The sequence below is a fragment of the Anastrepha ludens genome, chromosome X (assembly GCF_028408465.1).
Source record: "Anastrepha ludens isolate Willacy chromosome X, idAnaLude1.1, whole genome shotgun sequence".
In the NCBI taxonomy this organism is placed as follows: Eukaryota; Metazoa; Arthropoda; class Insecta; order Diptera; family Tephritidae; genus Anastrepha; species Anastrepha ludens.
In genome coordinates, this window is record NC_071503.1 from 32533418 (window position 1) to 32552813 (window position 19396).

The window sequence follows — 19396 nt, forward strand, 5'->3', positions numbered from 1 at the left end:
GACCGGATGCGATTGTCATTGCGCGTGCTGGAACAATGACGTACAGTGACATTCTCAGGGCGGTTAAAAAAGATGATGCCTTGCAAGAACTCGGCGAAAACGTTACGCGCATAAAAAAGACGGCCAAAGGCGAAATCCTGCTTCAACTGAAAAAAGAGCAGATGGCCAATACAGGAGTATACCAGAAGAAGATTGGCAAGGTGCTAGGTGACCAGGCGCAAATCAAAGTCCTCACCCACGAGATGTTAGTGGAGATCCGTGATTTGGATGAAATCACAACCAAAGAGGACATAGGTGAGGCAATACGAACGCAAGTTAACGAGCTTAACCTATTTAATGAAAACGCAATAAAAAGCGTTAGAGCGGCGTATGCAGGCACGCAAACAGCGGTGATAAGCCTACCAGCACTGGACGCAAGGTGACTGCTTGAGAAACAAAAACTCAAAATCGGCTGGGCGGTATGCCGAATAAGAGAGAAACCTGACTTGGGGAGGTACTACAGATGCCTGGAGTATGGACACCTAGCGAGGGCGTGTAAAAACGAAGACGACAGAAGCCAGAACTGTCTCAAATGTGGAGAAAAGGGTCACTAAGCGAAAGTATGCGAAAAAAGCCCTTCTGCGGAGCTTGTAAAAGGAATGGAAGAGAAGATACAAGCCATCAGATTGGAAGCAGAAAATGTCCCCTGTATCAAGCGGCTTATATTAAAACCAAAAAATGAGGATTGAGCAGATCAATCTAAACCATTGCGAGGCTGCACAAGAGCTCTTAAAACAAAGGGTATACGAAGATAAGGTGGATGTTGTGCTAGTCAGCGACCAGCATAAAAACCTAAACGCCGGAACGTGGGTCTCGGACAGGAAAAGTAAAGCTGCTATTTGGGCCTGTGGAGGAAATACCCTGCAGGACAAACCGCACACCCACAGTGATTACTATACCCGAGCAAAAATATGTGGCATATATTTCTACAGTTGCTACGCGCCACCGAAACTGACACAAGCAGAGTTCGAAAACCTACTGGATGAACTCGTGCAAAACGCTCGTGGTACCACACTAAACGTGATTGCGGGTGATTTCAATGCGTGGGCCTTGGAATGGGGTAGCAGATACACCAATAAAAGGGGAGATGCCTTGATCAAGGCATTCTCACTGCTTGATGCGGTTCTGCTAAACACTGGGGGAAAAAACACCTTTGAAGTGAATGGTCGTGCATCAATTATAGACATCACTTACGCCAGCAGGGCGCTAGTACGATCAGCAAGCTGGCAAGTGTGTGATATTTACACAGGCAGTGACCACCTTGCCATTCAGGTGGACTTTTCGCATGGAAAAGAAGCCGTACAGAAAAAACAGAATAAGGGCTGGAGGGTGGAGACGCTTGATGAAGAAATTTTCCAAATCATGCTAGAAGAGAACCCGACTAACACCAGCGATGTGGAACTACAGGCGGAGCTGCTAGTAAAATATGTTAGCAGAGCTTGCGATGCCGCTATGTGCAGGAAAAGACAGAGCGCTCCCAGAAAGCCTGTATACTGGTGGAACGAGGAGATCAACACCCTAAGAAGCGAATGCAAAAAAGCAAGACGCCTTTCCCAAAGGAGTTATGGGTTGGCAGAACACTACAGGCTCCGCGAGAACTACAAAAAGAAGCGGAAACAATTAAAGAAAGCCATTAAAAGCAGCAAGGCAACCAGCTTTAAAGAACTGCCCCATTCTTTTAGAAAAAGTTGTACGTACACTCTTTCCAAAGCAAGATATGCAACCAAGCCAGACACAGTTCCACGCAGCAGAAAGCAGTGTCACAATCAGTGAAGCAGAGGTGATTTTGGCGACGGAAAGTTTCGGCAATGCTAAGGCTCCAGGACCTGACGGCATTCCGAACAAGGCACTGAAGATGGCTATCAGGCGCAATGCAAAGCCATTTGCAGAACACTTCACCAAGTGTATAAATGAAGGCACGTTTCCGAAAGTATGGAAGAAGCAACAACTAGTCCTACTTCAGAAACCAAACAAGCCAGCGGGCGACCCAAGTTCTTATCGGCCACTCTGCATGATAGATACTATGGGTAAAATCTTGGAGAAACTAATCTGCACGCGCCTGGAACAGCATCTGGAGAAAGTGCCGGCTGAACTATCCGAACATCAGTTTGGTTTTCGAAAAGGTCGTTCAACCATCGACGCCGTCAGGAGGGTGACAAACATTGCAAGCAAGGCTATTGAGGGTGACAGGTGGATGCATGGTAATAAAGAATACTGTGCAGTTGTCACTCTGGATGTTAAGAACGCTTTCAACTCGGCATACTGGCCACATATTATAAAGGCTCTTGAAGAAAAAAAAAACCCAGCATACCTAGTACGGGTTATAAACAGTTATCTGTCCGAAAGAGTACTTCTGTACAATACAGATGAAGGTCCTAAGAGATATGCAGTGACGGGCGGAGTACCGCAGGGATCTGTGCTGGACCCGATCCTATGGAATGTACTGTATGATGGGGTACTGCAACTCCCAATGCCGAGGGAAGTGCAGATAATAGGATACGCAGACGACATTGCGTTAACCATAGTCGCCAAAACAATCCCTCAGATTCAGAGTATCCTCAGTGAGGCCACAACGAAGGTCAAACAATGGCTAACGGCGGTTAAACTACAGCTAGCAGGGCAAAAAACAGAAGCAGTTCTCATTACGAGTAGAAAAAAGTTAGAAACGACCACACTAAACATTGATGGGTTTAACGTCACAACACAAGCGGCACTATGATATTTGGGTGTAATGATCGATGCTCGACTAAGCTTCAAGGAGCACATTAAAAAAGCATGCGGAAAGGCAGCCATGGTGACGGCGGCACTGTCAAGAATCATGGCCAACATCGGTGGTCCCACTCAGAGTAGAAGAGCGCTCCTGGCTAAAGTTACCCAGTCTACACTCATGTATGCAGCACCCATATGGGGTAAAGCCCTGATACAGAAAACATACGCGAAGAAGGCGGAAATAGTTTTTAGACTTATTTCCCTTAGAGTTGCCTGTGCTTTCAGGACAGTGTCGTTTGAAGCAGTATGTGTCATATCGGGTATCATGCCACCAGATATAATGGCCTCTAAACTGGGTAGAGTGTACGACAAAGCCAAAAGCCTAAACAGGAGATTAACGGCGCAAGAGCGTAAAGAAGAAAAACGGGGGAGCATAAGTGAGTGGCAAAAACGCTGGGACCAAGCGACAAAAGGGAGATGGACGCATAAACTTATCAGAAGCGTACAGGCCTGGGTTGAGAGAGGACATGGTGACACAGATTACTATCTCACACAGTTCCTGACGGGGCATGGATGCTATAGAGAGTATCTTCAAAGACTCGGCCACGAGGACGCAGCTGACTGCTTTTTCTGCGGCAACGGTAATGAGAACGTGGAACATGTCTTCTTCTCCTGCCCGAAATACGCATCTGAAAGAATGTGCATTGAAGAAATCATAAAAGAAAAAATAACCCCGGGCAACATTGTAGATCACATGCTGCAGTCGAAATTGGTGTGGGCCAAGATGAAAGAATGGTCCGCAAATGCGTTACAGGAACTGCGGAAAAAGGAATGGGAACGCAGTAAGGAAAGAAGACAAAGAAGTAATGAAGGGTAGACGTAGAGAGAAATACAAATGAAGAGCCATAATGGCTAGCTTTTCCCTACGATGCAATGCTTAAACGGCGGTACCGCAGGGCAAACGAAAGCTACAGAGGTCGGAGTTAGGGTTTAGTACGTAGGTGTACTGTTTCGCAAGTCCAGTTTAGTAGTAATACTGACTGTGCGTGGTCCCGAATGAGGTGCACCCTTAGCGATCAGTATGAATCGTGCATGCCGTCTGTATTGACGGTATCTATGTAAGATCCCCCTTCGGATAAAACAAAAAAAAAAAAAAAAAAAAAAAAAAAAAAAAAATGCTTGCGCTAATCTATAATTATTAATTTGCTTTCCTAAATCGGTCATTTATTCGATTCGCTGTTTTATATGCATACATTGTGCATCCGTTGAAAATTTGTTTGCATATTTATATACATCATATATGTGTGTATGCGCGTTTGGCTTTCTGGACGGATATTAGAATGATATTTTCTGATTTGATTAAAGAGATTAAATATATGCATGTTTATATCTACATATTTCCTTTTTGATGTATATAAAATCAGTTCATATCCAGTATGAACTATTTTATACAGAAAAGAAATTTTCTAAATATCAAATTCAAAAAAACCTAAAACAGTATTTTAAACCAAATATAATTAAATTAAACTCAAAAATTTTACCAAACTTTCCTGGTTTGAATTGTAAAAAAAAATGTGCAAGAAAAAAAATATGACTTCAGGACTTGAACCTGAATTAAATACGTGCCAAAAAACAAAACGAATAATTCCGCCGACTTTAGCTTCTGCACCACAAATTAACTGCCGCGCGGCCTTCTTAATCGCAAATTTATTCGCTTCGCTGTGGGCATGAAATAAGTCGATTTCCTTAGTAGTGTGCCGAAAAATCTTATGAAATTCCTTAGTAGTTTGGTAAACGCAGAAAAAATCTGAATTCCTGTCCTAGCGTGGTAAGTAAATATAGAAACCCTCCACTAGCGTGGTAAATATCTGCAATCCCCCACTAGTGTGGTAAGTTGAATTTGAAAATCCCTTAGTATGAATCTAAAAATTAGTACTCGAAAAAAGCTCCTCTAACATTTGCTCCTTCTCATTCCATTAACATTCTCTGTTCATGACATTCACATGCAAGAACACAAGCACTAAGGTCTTTCCCCTCAGCAGTTGGCTGTACAGGAGCAAAGGAGACATCAACGGTTTGATGTTTCCGTAACTCCTTTACTTTTGCACACAATTCACTTATTTGCGAAATCAGCAACTGCTTATCCTCTTTAAGAGAGCTAATTGCAGCCATCGCACGAGCATTTTCTGATTTCAGAGCAGCAATTTCTCTGATAATTGTTTTCAGACTGATATATTGTTTACGTCATCAGCTGATGTTGATTTCGGCAGTTGTTGATGTGATAACTGTGCACTTAGGTTATCTGGATTCACTGGTACATTATCAGCAATTTCGTCATCCAGGTTGATGGGAGCTGATGGTGCTCGAAGGGATTGACGTCGAACAGCGGCACACTTATCACAGGTAAATTGCTTACCCGTTTTAAGCAAAAATTCTAAGTCAACAGGTTGTAGGTTGACACAATTTAAATGAAAAAGATCATTACACTTGTCGCACTCCACTTTCTCCTGTGTACGCTCAACTTTGTTGGCACATAGACACGGCATTGTTAGTTCGGTATAACATGTAATAGCCAAAAAGAATAAATGTAATAAACTGGAGTCACTGTCCCATATAGCAAATTACACAATTTCTAATTTATGATGGTATAGGTTCATATTTAAAACTTCGATAGCGGATCAATCAAAAACACGACCGTTCATGTTTGCATGCACACACATTTTATTTATTTCTTGGTAGCATACGCATGAGAGCGTTATTCACTCTTATTGCCTTGCGACTGGTTGTTTTTAGATGCCCCTCAGCTTCTCACCGATGTGGACTCCAAGATACTTTAACTATGCTTGGGGCCCGATGTCATGTCCTCCCACCGAAATAGTGAGGCTCTTGCTCCGCCTACAATTATAGATAAGGACCAACTCAGTTTTTTGCGCCACCAGCTCAAGATTAGCGTTGCTCACCCACCTTTGAACTCTTGCAACGGCATCATTGCAGATAGGCTGCAGGCAGTCGCTACGTTTATCAATTACCACCAAAGCAATATCATCTACGTAACCCACCACAGTTACATTTGCTGGCATCACAACCTTGAGAATGTTGGTTGTGTTGTAATATTGCCAACCTTTCAGAGTGTTGGCTCTACTAAAGATCGTTGTGGAATACCTCCTGTTACTATGTACCTCTTTAGGTCTTCTCCTGTATCGTAAAGCAAGACTTACTGGCTAATAATACGAATCAGATAACGCGAGACTGTGAAGCTTCTGAGTGCCGTGAGCATATTCCTCCAGTTTGCAGAATTAAACACATGTTTAACGTCTAGCGTGACCACTGCGCATTTTTTTTTACTTGTTAACAGCGGCCTTCGCAATATCAACTATAGTTCTTACAGCATCTATTGTTGATCTTGCTTTTCGGAAATCGAACTTTCGGCCTGCAAACTTTCACCTATTCTTTCTCCTTCTGCGTCGACCTTAACATTTGGTGTTGTTTCTCCGCTGGGGCTGCAGCTCTCCTTTTTTTGCCCCCGAGGCCTTCTCAGGGTCTTAAAAGTTTTCCCTAGGATTCGTTTGAGCTCTGATTCGCTTAGTGCTTAGTGTGTTCTGACACGGTCATTGGCTGTAGGTTGCACTTCCACCGTCTTGCGAACAAGATGTGTTGTTTTCTGCATCGTCTTGACTTGAAAACCTTGTTCCGTATGCCAGCGCTTAATTATTCGGCATACATTTTTAATATCGCCGTGGATTCTGTACCGCGGCTTACAGGAACGGATGAGCTCATCTATTTCAGAGCCCTACTTGCCGACGAGATCACCGAGCTTCTCTTTTTGCATTGGTATCATAAATTAGCTTTGCTGGTTTTGCTGCTGTTTTCTCCACTAGAATAGGACTAGGTATCCTCTGTTTTCTGTGGATTTGGGCACATCTTGGTAACTGCTTTAACGATATACAGCCTGTTGATATATTGCTTCGGTTATCTTTAAGCAGAGAATGTTAATGCAATGAGAAGGAGCAAATGTTAAAAGAGCTTTTTTCGAGTACTAATTTGTAGATTCATATTAAGGAATTTTCAAATTCAACTTTCCTCACTAGTGGGGGATTGCAGATATTTACCACGCTAGTGGAGGGTTTCTATATTTACTTACCACGCTAGGACAGGAATTGAGATTTTTTCTGCGTTTACCAAACTACTAAGGAATTTCATAAGATTTTTCGGCACACTACTAAGGAAATCGACTTATTTCATGCCCACAGCGAGGCGAATAAATTTGCGATTAAGAAGGCCGCGCGGCAGTTAATTTGTGGTGCAGAAGCTAAAGTCGGCGGAATTATTCGTTTTGTTTTTTGGCACGTATTTAATTCAGGTTCAAGTCCTGAAGTCATATTTTTTTTCTTGCACATTTTTTTTTACAATTCAAACCAGGAAAGTTTGGTAAAATTTTTGAGTTTATTTTAATTAAAATTTCTTTAAAATGCTGTTTTTTTTGTATTTCATAAATGGAAATTTCTTTTCGGTATAAAATAGTTCATACTGGATATGACCTGATTTTTATATAAATCAATCAAAACAGAAAATATGTACATATGTTTTTAATCTCTTTCATCAAATCTAAATTATATTGATGAGAAAATATCATTCTAATATCCGTCCAGAAAGCCAAACGCGCATACACACATACATATGCATATAATTACGCATACAAACTTTCAACTAACACAGAATATGTGCATATAAAACTGCGAATCGAATAAATGAGTGATTTAGGAAATTTCATTAGTAATTGTAGATTAGCGCAATCGTGAGAGACGTGCCGTGTATGCAGTACATCGTCCCATATTTGACTCAGGTTCAAGTCCCTTAGGTATTTTTCTTTTTTTCGATAATTTTTATTTAATTTTTTGTATTTGGTTTAATTAGAATTGATTTAAAATAGTGTATTCAGGTGTTCCTAATACCTGTTATTTAGAAATTTATTTTCTAATAGGTCTATTTATAAGTTCGTGCGGTTTTACAACAGATGGCGTAACTTGATTATTATTCCATCGATCCACATTTCCAAACATTCATTGGAGAGCTACTGTCGTAAGGCACAAACGTCAGTATAAGTTTTTTATTTGAAGCGTAAACAACAATATTTTTACCACACTTGAAAATGTCGAATTTCGTGCCAAATAATGTGTTTTTGCGGGGAATTCTTCTTCATTATTTTAATATGAAGAAAAAAGCAGCCGAAAGTCATCGTATCTTGGTGGAAGTTTATGGTGAGCATGCTCTATCTGAGCGAACGTGCCAGAAGTGGTTTGCACGCTTTAAAAGTGGTGATTTTGGCTTGGAAGACGAAGAACGCGAGGGTGCGCCGCCAAAGTTCATGGATACCGAATTGGAGGAATTGCTCGATCAAGATCCGGCTCAAACGCAAGAAGAGGTTGCAAAAACTTTGGGAGTTGATCAATCAACCATTTCCAAACGTTTAAAAGCCATGGGAATGATCCGAAAGGTAGGCCATTGGGTGCCGTATGAATTGAAGCCAAGAGACGTTGAACGCCGTTCTATGGCATGCGAACAACTGCTTCAACGGCACAAAAGAAAGGGTTTTTTGCATCGAATTGTGACTGGCGATGAAAAGTGGGTCCATTACGACAATCCAAAACGTCGGGCAACGTATGGATACCCTGGCCATGCTTCAACATCGACGTCGGCGCAGAATATTCATGGCCTGAAGGTTATGCTGTGTATCTGGTGGGACCAGCTGGGTGTTGTGTATTATGAGCTACTGAAACCGAATGAAACGATTACGGGGGATGTCTACCGACGACAATTGATGCGTTTGAGCCGAGCACTGCGAGAAAAACGGCCGCAATACGCCGATAGACACGACAAAGTTATTTTGCAACATGACAATGCTCGGCCACATGTTGCACAAGTGGTCAAAACATACTTAGAAACGCTCAAATGGGATGTCCTACCCCACCCGCCGTATAGTCCAGACCTTGCGCCATCCGATTACTATCTCTTCCGATCGATGCAACATGGCCTGGCTGACCAGCACTTCCGTAATTACGATGAAGTCAAAAAATGGATCGATTCGTGGATTGCGGCAAAACCGACCGAATTTTTCACAAAGGGAATCCGTGAATTGCCAGAAAGATGGGAAAAAGTAGTAGTAAGCGATGGACAATATTTTGAATATTAAATTTGTAACCATTTTACGTCAATAAAGTTTCAAATTTCGAAAAAAAACCGCACGTACTTATTCATAGTCCTATTATATAACATTATTCATACTTCTTTTGAATTGATTTATATGTAAAACAGCCATAAAGGCAATCATATGATATGCATTCCTATATTTAATCTCTTCAGTCAAATCTAAACTGCTTACATTCCCATATTGATGAAAAAATATTCTAATATAATATCCATCCAGAAGGCCAAACGCGCATGCACGCATATGTATATAAATATATATAAATATATACCTACAAGCCTTCAACAAACGCAAAATGTATGCATATAAAAAACAACAACTGCGACCGCCTTCTTGTCCGTCAGTGAAAAGTTGGGATATGTATATCCTATGAGCAAAAAGAACCGGGAAATGTGAGCAAACAATTCCTGGATTTTGCGAAATGATAACGCGCCATCGCACCGATCAAAAAGATCAAAGAGAATACGACGAAGGAGCTGAAGGCCATGTCGGCCTGCCGGGGGTGTTTGGAGGACTGGGTTAAACGTTGGCACATGTGTGTTGCTTCAGACGGGTCATATTTTGAAGGAGATAATATAAATTTGCCTGAAATTTAACTCTGTTATGTTTTATTTAAACATTTCCGGTACTTTTTGACCATAGGGTACATATATGCGGCTTTGCGGACAGAAATGTGTGATTCGCTGGAATTGTTCAAGGAATCTAAGTCCCATTAACTCGCGACTGTCGAACAGTTAGAAGACATATTTACATACATATAAGGTGCATACATACATACGGAGCCGCGGCCACTCGACATGACAAAAATTCAAGATTTATCAAATATTGGCAAATAATTCCACGCGAAATATTCCAATATTGACTATTTTCGAATGGTCGCGAAAATTGGCATATGGGAGGCTCGTTTTATGAATGAACTGTTTGTTTTTGTTCTAAATTGTTCAGCGCCGTCGCTGATAGAATCGTGGCCGCTGCGACTGCGTCTACGAATGTATTTTGTTTTTGTAGTCGCTAGGCTTAGATTTTAGCTTCGGGCGACATGCGCATGTGAGCTATGTGTTTTTGTTGTGTTCTAGAACATATTAGAATGTGTGGTGGCAAAGCGGCCATCGCGTTCCGCTTGCTGTCGCTTTTGCGTCTATCAAAGTATTGTGTTTTTGTAAGTAAAATATTAGTAATATCTACTGGTGAAAGACAAAAGTATACGGAAGCAAGAAGGGAGCGCTGTGCTCGCGCATATATGCATGAATGTATAGTATGAACGTGCATGGATGTAGTAACATATGAATACAATTATTTTGTAGGAAGTTTAGAAGGCAAGTAGGTATATATGTATGTATATATGCTAGGACATAAAGTGGGTATATACACATACATAGAGCAGAATCGTTTTTACACTTGTTAGGAAGAAACTCGTTCACTAGTGCGTATGTGTATTTGATTTCTTGTAAGAATGTGATGTGCTGTGACATGTGTACATATGTATGTACATAAGTCAAGGTTATTTTTTTTTTTTTTTTTTTTTTTTTTTATGGAGGTGGCACAAAGCATTGAAAGCCGAAAAGTGTGAGACTTGCCTTTCGGCTCACCCACTAAAAACCCACCCCAGCTCCGTTTCCCTCCCGCGGGACAACCGTTAAGTAGTACTTCACGGAAGGGGGAGCGGCCTATTGCCTCTTCATGAAGATCTGCGCTGTTGTTCAGCGCGACGCAGTTTGGAGACTATTATTTTTGCCATATTACATACAGCGGACCAATATTCTTCGGACTCTAACATAATATCGACTAGGTTATCAGCCGTAATTGGCTTCCCCACCCTAGTGCTTAGTTCCTCCCTTTCTAACGCAAATCGCGGACAGACAAACAAAACATGTTCTGCGTCTTCTGCAGTTGGTGCACAATGAGAACAGTACGGGTCGTCTTCGTGCTTAAACCTGTAAAAGTAGGATTTGAAGCACCCATGTCCTGTCAGTATTTGGGTCAGGTAGTAATCTAACTGTCCATGTTCACGGTTAATCCATTTGGAAATTATGGGAATCAAGCGGTACGTCCAGCGTCCGTTGGGAGACGAGCTCCATTTTTCCTGCCATGAAAGCTGGCTACGCTCTCTTGCTATCCTGCGTATTGTCGCCCGTTCTGAAGTAGCTTTTTTTTTGTAGATTTCTGCATACTCTGTTGCCATTAGGTTGATTGGGAGTAGACCTGCTATAACCATAATGGCGTCTTCCGATACCGTGCGAAACGCGCAGCACACTCTGAGGGCACTCAATCGGTACACCGATTTCATACACTTCACATACGAGCTGTAGTTTGTGGCTTCCGCCCATGCTGGAGCTGCGTACAGCAAAATCGATGAGACCACAGTATTAAGAAGTCTCCTGCTGTTTTGTCTAGGGCCTCTAATATTCATCATTAGTCGTGTTAGTGCAGTTACTGCTTCTGCTGCCCTGCTACTCGCGTACACCAAGTGCTCTTTGAAATTGAGCCTACGGTCAATTATTACGCCCAGGTACTTAATGAATGGCTTCGATTCTATGCCATGGTCGCCCACCATTATATTAGCTGACTCCACAATCTTCCTGCTGCTAATTAATACTACTTCAGTTTTATGGTCCGCAAGAGTTAGACCACTGTTGCATAACCATCTCTTTACCATGCCGACAGCCTGGTTGCATGTTTCTTCGGCTCGACGGAGTGTTTTGGCCACGACCACAACAGCTATGTCGTCAGCAAATCCAATGATTTGCGACCCTAGAGGCAGGCTGAGGCGCAAGACTCCATCGTACATGACGTTCCAAAGTAAGGGTCCCAGGACTGAGCCTTGTGGAACTCCGCCAGTTATTTTGTGCTCTTTTATCCCAGCATCGGTTTTATAGCGCAGGGTTCTGTCTGAAAGGTAACTGGCGACAATCCTGCGAATGTACCTTGGAATGTGGAAGTTATCCAGCGCGATCAGAATTTTGCTCCAATTCGCCGTATTGAAGGCGTTCTTGACGTCTAGTGTCGCAATTAGGCAATACTCCTTGCTACCGTTTAGCCATCGAGTACCTTCTATTGCCTTCTGCGCAATGGTCTTGACTGCAGACACAGCATCTGTTGTTGAACGGGCTTTCCGGAATCCAAATTGTCGGGGTGATAAACCGCCTACATCCTCTATAGCAGCCTCCAGTCGGACTGCAATCAGTCGTTCCAGGATTTTTCCTGCGGTGTCGAGCATGCACAGGGGGCGGTAGCCTGTAGGATCTTCCGCAGGCTTGGATCCTTTTGGTATTAAAACCAGTTTCTGCAACTTCCACTGGGTTGGAAATGTACCTTCCTTTAGGCATGTATTGTAGAGATCTACAAAAATGTCGGTACGACTTTGAATAGCTACTTTTAAGGCCTCGTTGGGGATTCCATCTGGTCCTGGAGCTTTATTATTTTTAATCCGTTTTATGATCATCAGGAGTTCTTCTTTGCTGGTTAGCTGCAAATTTTGGTCGCCTTCATAGGATCCTACCAATTCGTGGTCTCGTATAGTGTCTTGGACGGGGAACAGAGTTTCTACTACATTACGCAGTGTAGCTGGGCATGTTGTTGGGAGTGGCTTAAAGACTTTGAGTTTTTTCATAACAAACCTGTAACCGAGGCCCCAAGGGTCATTATCGGCATCGTCGCATAGCTGCAGGAAACACCGGCGTTTACTGTTTTTGATTGCCTTTTTTAGGGCCTTCCTTTTTTGCTTATATTGGAGCTGGTTTTCTTGGAAACTGTCCGTACCCCTAGATCGTTGGTAGATTCGCCTTGCTCTTAAACATTCGCTGCGCAGTTCTGCAATGTCTGCTGTCCACCAGTAGACAGGTTCGCTGTTGCGCTTATTGGGCTTCGTTTTGGACATGGCTGCGTCGCATGCCTCTGTTAGGTGTCTCATGGTTTGTGTTGTTTTCTCAGATGCATCCCCTCCGAGAGTTACATCTGCCAGCATGATTTCAATAATCTCAGCCTCCATTGTTTTAACTTTGTACCGCGTGTCGTAGTTATTTGGGAACCTTTCTTCGCCGTGCTTCCTTATTTCACAGATTATTGCGAGGTGATCGCTCCGAGTGTAATGCTGGCTGACGAACCATTTCGTGTCGCGAACAAGACTAGAACTCACGAAGGTAAGGTCGATTATAGACCCCGTTCCTGCCTTTTGATACGTCTGTTGACTTCCTGTGTTCATCAAGGCTATATCTAGCATAGCAAACGCTTCCAGCAGGGCTTGCCCTCTAGGGCTTGTGCGTGGGCATCCCCAGTTAACAGCCCAAGCGTTGAAATCACCGGCTACGATGACAGGTCTATGCTCCTTTACATCCTGGGCAAGGTTCTCCAGGATGCCTGTTGCTTCCAGCAGAGTTAAGCTGGGTGGTAGATAGCAGCTGTAAATGTATGTGCCTTCCACGCGCGCACGTACGAAACCGCGGGCTGCATTCACGCTCATCAGTTGGGATCTATTTGCTCCACAGTTCCAAATCGTTGACTTGCCTGTTGTGTCAGAGGCCCAGCCGTTACCTGTTTTGTGTTTATAGGGCTCACTAAGTATAGCAACATCTATTTTGTGTTCCCGTATAGTCTGCTCGAGTAGGTCCTGGGCGCTTTCACAGTGGTTAAGATTTAGTTGCAAGATCTTCATTTCTGCCGAATTTCTTTAAGAGCTCTCAGATATTGAGGGCACTTACTGCTGGTCATCGCATGCGCCATATCGCTTTCTTTCTTCTTCTTGCACATTATACAGCTTGCTGTTTGTGTGCAGTTTTTGGCCTGGTGATCCTTGTTACCACATTTGAAGCAGGTGTTACTAAGGTCAGCTGAGCTTTTGCAGCTTACTGCCACATGCCCATATTCCATGCATTTAAAGCATCTTTTTGGCTCGATCTTCTCCCGTATGCGGCAAATTACGAGACCTATGCGGATTTTATTAGCTTCCGTCAGCTTGGTAGCGATTTCCGGTGTTACTTTTAGCGTCGCCGTTTGTGTTCCTCCGTAAGCTTTTCGCAGACCCAAAATGGCTGAGATAGGTATCTCCAGCTCTTGGAATTGTCTTGCTACCGCCTCGTGAACTTCTTCCTTTGTCGTGATTTCATCGAGGTCACGAATTTCCACCTGCCTCAGCTCCGTAAGTGCCCTGACATCTACACTTTCTCCTAGAGCCGCCTTAACAGCTTCATGGACTTTCGAGGTATTTGGGTCGGATGTTTTTTTCCAGCAGAAGCAGTAACTCTCCTTTCGCGGTTTTTTTGACTCCTTGTATGTTGTTACTAAGCTCCTTAAGACTTGGCTCTGTCTTAACGCGCTTCAAAATTTCGGCATATGAGATATTACCAGCGCTTTTGACCACGATAGCGTCCTTACGTGGTGGTCTTCTCCGTCTTCTACTGCTTTTGGCGTCGTTATTTCCTACTTCCTTAACGTCTCGTTTGAGAGTATTCTGCGTAGAACTCTTTTGATTCTTCTTAGCTTTAACCACCTCCCACTTTCCTGTTTTTTCTTGTTCGTTCGTTTTAACCGGTGTATTCTTTAGGACTTCGACACGGTTCGTTTTACTTCTTTTCGCTGAGCTTGCTGCAGCGTTATCTATTGCCCTCTTTGGCGTGCAGTCTGTGGTACGCTTGATCAGTGGTGAGGTTTGGGTACCTTTGTCTCGAATAGCAGAAATTGCTTCACTCGCTCCTCTTGGGGCCTGGTTCCTCGGGGTAAGGACAGATCTACCTAGCTTTTTATGGAGGTCCGTTATGTTAGCGATCAAATCCCTCATTGGTTGGTTGATATTTCGCTTCGGAGACTCCATCATATACGTTAGCTCCTTAACTTTATCGCCAATTGCTTGGTAGATTTCTTCAGCCGTCATCGCTTTCAAGAAACTGAAGTGCTGCATACACGGTGACGCCGATCTGGTCCTTCCCGTGTCTGGTGGCGAGTGGGGGGGTTTTTAAGGAGTTCCCCGCAGCCATTATTGCCATCTGCAATAGCTGTTGGGAGTATTAACTCGTGCACTTGTGATGCCGCTTTTGCTGTTACTTCAGCCTCTTCCCTAGTTTGTTGTTTTGAGTTGTTTGTCTTATTCGTATTCATGTTGTATGGGCCCCAACTTCCAGGTCGTTATCCATATTCCGATGCGTAGTCACCATTGACGATTCCATGGTTATCTTTGCATGCAGGGAGGCCATGCTAGGGTTGACCAAGGCTCCTTATGGGAGCTTAAGTTCAGAGCCGAATCAGTGTTAACTAGGAATATTACATCTAGACTTACGCCGACACTTAATGGCGACGGAATATGGAGCGTTCCTAGAGATTTGCCATCATTTTAACGGGGCAGGGGCAACTACACCATTAGCCTGAATGCCGTTTCTGCTGGATACCACTCCGCATACTAAGGAAACAGAATAGTGCAGTCGTCAGCTCGAGGTATTAATTCCAATCATTTTTCCAGTACGCCATAATTAAGACCTTACTGGGCTCAGTCTTAATGTCGTTGTTGTTGTCTTGACAGCCGCACCTAACATGGTGAACAGACGCTGACCAGGAAGCCGTCCATTATGGAGCCGTCGCGCCTGGTTTTTTGTATTACTCATCATGCCTACACATGATGAGGGGGACACCTATATCTAAGAGGCGATGTCTTCTCGCCACTGTCACAAGAACTTCATCAGATTTATGCTGGCTTTTATACCGCATCCTCCGCTCCTGATCGCTCAATTGTCGGGGGTTGCTTATTCGTGTAAACTTATTTCGCAATTGGCCTGCTACTACAGGCTTTCCGGCTATCCGCAACCTGCCGACCCCACGGTAGCTTAGAGCCCAGGAGCGTGGACCTCAGTCAAGGTTATTGGGCATACATGCATATGTACATACATATGTATGAAAGGAAGATGATGTTCTTGCGTTTGTGCATTATTGTTTTTCATATACAAATGTACAAACATACATATGTATGTAAATGCTGTCGAATACATAAACTATAAATTGACATACAATATAAAATAAGTGTTGATTTATCTTAAACCGTTCTTTTTTCCTGAATGAAAATACCTCCTATTGACAGGTACATACATACATGTAACAATGTTTATTGAATGTATGTAACAATGTTTATTGAATTATAATATAGATTAAAAAGAATTGAATGTATAAATTGAATATACTTTAAATACAATGAAACTCGACTTCTTCGCTCGGCTGCTACTTCACGACTTTTTTCAACTTCGGCGACTTAACGACTTCAACGTTTTTGATTCTGACAACTTTGCTAACTTGGCTACTTCGTTAGGATAATTGAACGACTGCTGATGCCAACGACGAATAATGATGCCACCTCCTTACACTCGGTCATCCTGATCATCATCTGACCCAGATGATAAAACTTGTGCATCTTCTATGTATTTCCACAGCTTCATGTTGTCTGCACTTGTAGATGTTTGTCCTGGTCCCTCGAAATCTGCTGCCTTTTCAACCTTGTATCTGCCATTCTGTTTAACTTCTACAATTTTATACGGACCTATAAATTTGCTGCTCAACTTCTTGCCAGCCACAAATTGTGTCTGTCTAATCGCTACCAAATCAAACTTTTGGTACCCAGTATGAGCTTTGCGTCTTTTGTCAAAGTTTTTCTTATATACTGCTTGTGCCTTCTGAAAAGCTTCTTTCGCTTCCACCCTAACCTTCTTCCGCTCATCTGCAAATACAGTTAAAATTTCTTCTTCAATCGCTCTTACCACGTCCGGCCGTGTCTCGCTTCGAATTTTTACTCCAAAGAGTACTTCGAACGGTGTGTATTTAGTTGCTGAATGAACGTGTGCATTAATTACTCTCTGCACCTGTCCTATGTACTTGTACCATTTGCTTGGTTCCGCTGCTGACAGCTTTGATAAAACTGACAGGATAACTCGATTTACTCTTTCGATTTGTCCATTGCCTCTTGGAATGCCAGTGGTTGTCTCCACATGCTCAACATTACGTGCAGCGCAAAATTCTTTAAATAATTTTGAAGTGAATGCTGGGCCCTTATCGCTTATAATCCTTTGTGGGCTGCCAAAAATATCCACCCACGTGGTCAAATGTTTCACTGCGTCTTCTGCGTCTGTCGACTTTGTTGCAAATAACCAAGTGAACTTGGTAAAACCATCAACCAAGGCGAAAATATATTTGTAACATTTCGCTGTTGTATCCAATGGGCCTAGATGATCAATATGAATTGTACATAATGGTGCATCGCCTTTATTTATGATATGCAAAAAATCATCTTGCTTCCCCATTTTACGATTATGTAATATACACTCGATACAATTAGCAATATGTTGTCTGACCTTATGTTCTAAATGTGGGATAAAGTAGTCTTGTTCAATTGCGTGCATAGTTTTCTGCACACCCATATGCCCGACACCATGCGCTTTATCAATAATTTCTTTCTCCATTCTCTTTGGCACCGCTAAAACGTTACGCCCACTTAATTGTTTGTAGATCAATTCATCTTTAATAGCAAAATTTCCATACGCTTTCTCTTTTAGAATTTCTGCTACAGCTTTCAAATGTTCATCGCTTTGTTGGGCTTTTACTATTCGTGCTCGAATTTCAGATGTAACCACAAAAACTGGATAGCGACTTAGCGAGTCCACGTGTTTCATCCTGTTCCGAGTTCGGTGTTCGGTTTTAAAATTGAAATCTTGCAAATACATTAACCATTGAGCAACTTCGCGTGGAATGTCTTTTTTCGTTGTCGTCTGCTTGAACGCTGAGCAATCCGTGACTAAAACGAACTCAATACCTAGTAAGTAATGTCGCAGTCTTTTTGTTGCCAAATAAGCAGCTTTTACTTCTAGAACATAGCTATGCAACTTTTCTTCGTGTGGCGTAGTCTTTCTGCTCCAATAATACACTCGATGCCACTTACCGTCCTGCAGCTGTAAGAGTACACCGCCAAAACCAGATTTAGAGGCTTAAATGCTTAAAAATTTAGGACCGGCTCTTCTACCAATATTGCTTTCAACATAGTTACTGCTGCCAGTTCTTCGTGTGTAATCTTGAATTCTGTATCTTTTTTAAGAAGCTGAGTCAACGGCTTCGCTATCAACGCATAATCTTGGACGAACTTCCTAAAATAACCTGTCAAACCAAGAAAAGCTGGTACACTTCTTAAGTTGTTTGGTGTAGGAAAATTTTTTACTGCCTTCAATTTTTCATGGCCAGGCCAGACTTTGCCATCCTGTATGGTGTGACCAAGAAAATGTATGCGATTTTGGACAAATTGGCACTTCGACCACTTGATTTCTAAACCGTACAATTGCGCACGCTGCAAAACCCTTTGCACATTTGCTAGACACGCTTCTGCTGTTTGCCCAAACACAACTATATCGTCTACATACAACTCCATTATACCTTCGTTGCGCAGGCCCTGAAAGATTATGTGCAGAAAGCGCACAAAAACAGCTGGCGAATTGCAAAATCCAAAAGGTGCTTTATTAAACTCAAATACGCCCTGCTTTGTTATGAACGCTGTGTATTTTTTACTATTTTCTTCTACCGGCACGTGAAAAAAGCCATTCTTGAGGTCCATAACCGTGAAGAATTTAACACTTTGCATTTTTTCTAAAACATCTTCTACAATTGGTACTGGAAAGCGATCTTTTAAAACGAGACAATTCAATTTTCGATAATCAATGCATATTCTGAATGTGCCATCTTTTTTTTCGCCAATACTACTTTGCTTACTACATCGAAAACAGACTCCCGAATAACACCCTCTTGTAACCAATCTTCAATTTGCTGCTTTACCACCGCGTTTTCCATTGCCGACAATCGACTGGGGTTTTCTTTAAAACATATTTTGTCATTACTGGGAATAATTTTCAAATGTACAGGGCATTTTTTAGTTGCATTGTTTGGCGTATAGTTCATTACCATTTGATTTACTATATTCTTGTATTTATGCGGCATATCAATTTCGTCCACACCTTGAACATTATAAACTGTTGCTATACTGGTGTCTACGCCTTTCTCTGTAAATGTATACCCGGTCGCATTCACCGTCAACGTGAATTTTTCTATTAGGTCGAATCCAATTAGTGTGTCGTCTACCACTAGGAATGTATGCTCGGTTTTCAAGCCATCTACTTCAATAATACTAGAAAACATGCCTCGAACGTCGGTATTTTGTTACCTAAGCCATATAACTTTATACTCTTTGCTTTTAGAGGGTATTGCTGAAATAATCTTTTGTAAGTGCTATACCGCATGAGCGTGACATCTGCACCAGTAAAAATAAATAAATATAAATAATTGGCGCGTACACTTCTGTTAGGTGTTTGGCCGAGCTCCTCCTCCTATTTGTGGTGTGCGTCTTGGATGTTTTTCCACAAATAGAGGGAACTACAGTTTCAAGCCGACTCCGAACGGCAGATATTTTTATGAGGAGCTTTTTCATGGCAGAAA

The 19396-nt window shown here is 42.4% G+C and overlaps 1 protein-coding gene across 1 annotated transcript; it reads right to left on the reverse strand.

The window, feature by feature from the left end:
* Nucleotides 1–4970: 4970 nt before the first annotated feature.
* LOC128869901 (uncharacterized) lies at nucleotides 4971–14819 on the reverse strand. Its single transcript, XM_054112499.1, has 4 exons — nucleotides 14231–14819; nucleotides 13651–14142; nucleotides 11878–13606; nucleotides 4971–5352 (listed from the first exon to the last, which is right to left on the reverse strand). Exons 1-4 carry the CDS (start codon nucleotides 14817–14819, stop codon nucleotides 4971–4973), a joined length of 3192 nt encoding a protein of 1063 aa, XP_053968474.1.
* Between the last annotated feature and the right edge of the window lie 4577 nt (nucleotides 14820–19396).

Coding starts and splice junctions, on each gene's coding strand:
- LOC128869901 (XM_054112499.1), bottom strand. CDS start 14,819: ATGACGGCTGAAGAAATCTACCAAGCAATTGGCGATAAAGTTAAGGAG. Junction 14,143..14,230: donor GCCAAGTCTTAAGGAGCTTA/GTAACAACATAC, acceptor ATACCTCGAAAG/TCCATGAAGCTGTTAAGGCG. Junction 13,607..13,650: donor GGCGCATGCGATGACCAGCA/GTAAGTGCCCTC, acceptor GAAATTCGGCAG/AAATGAAGATCTTGCAACTA.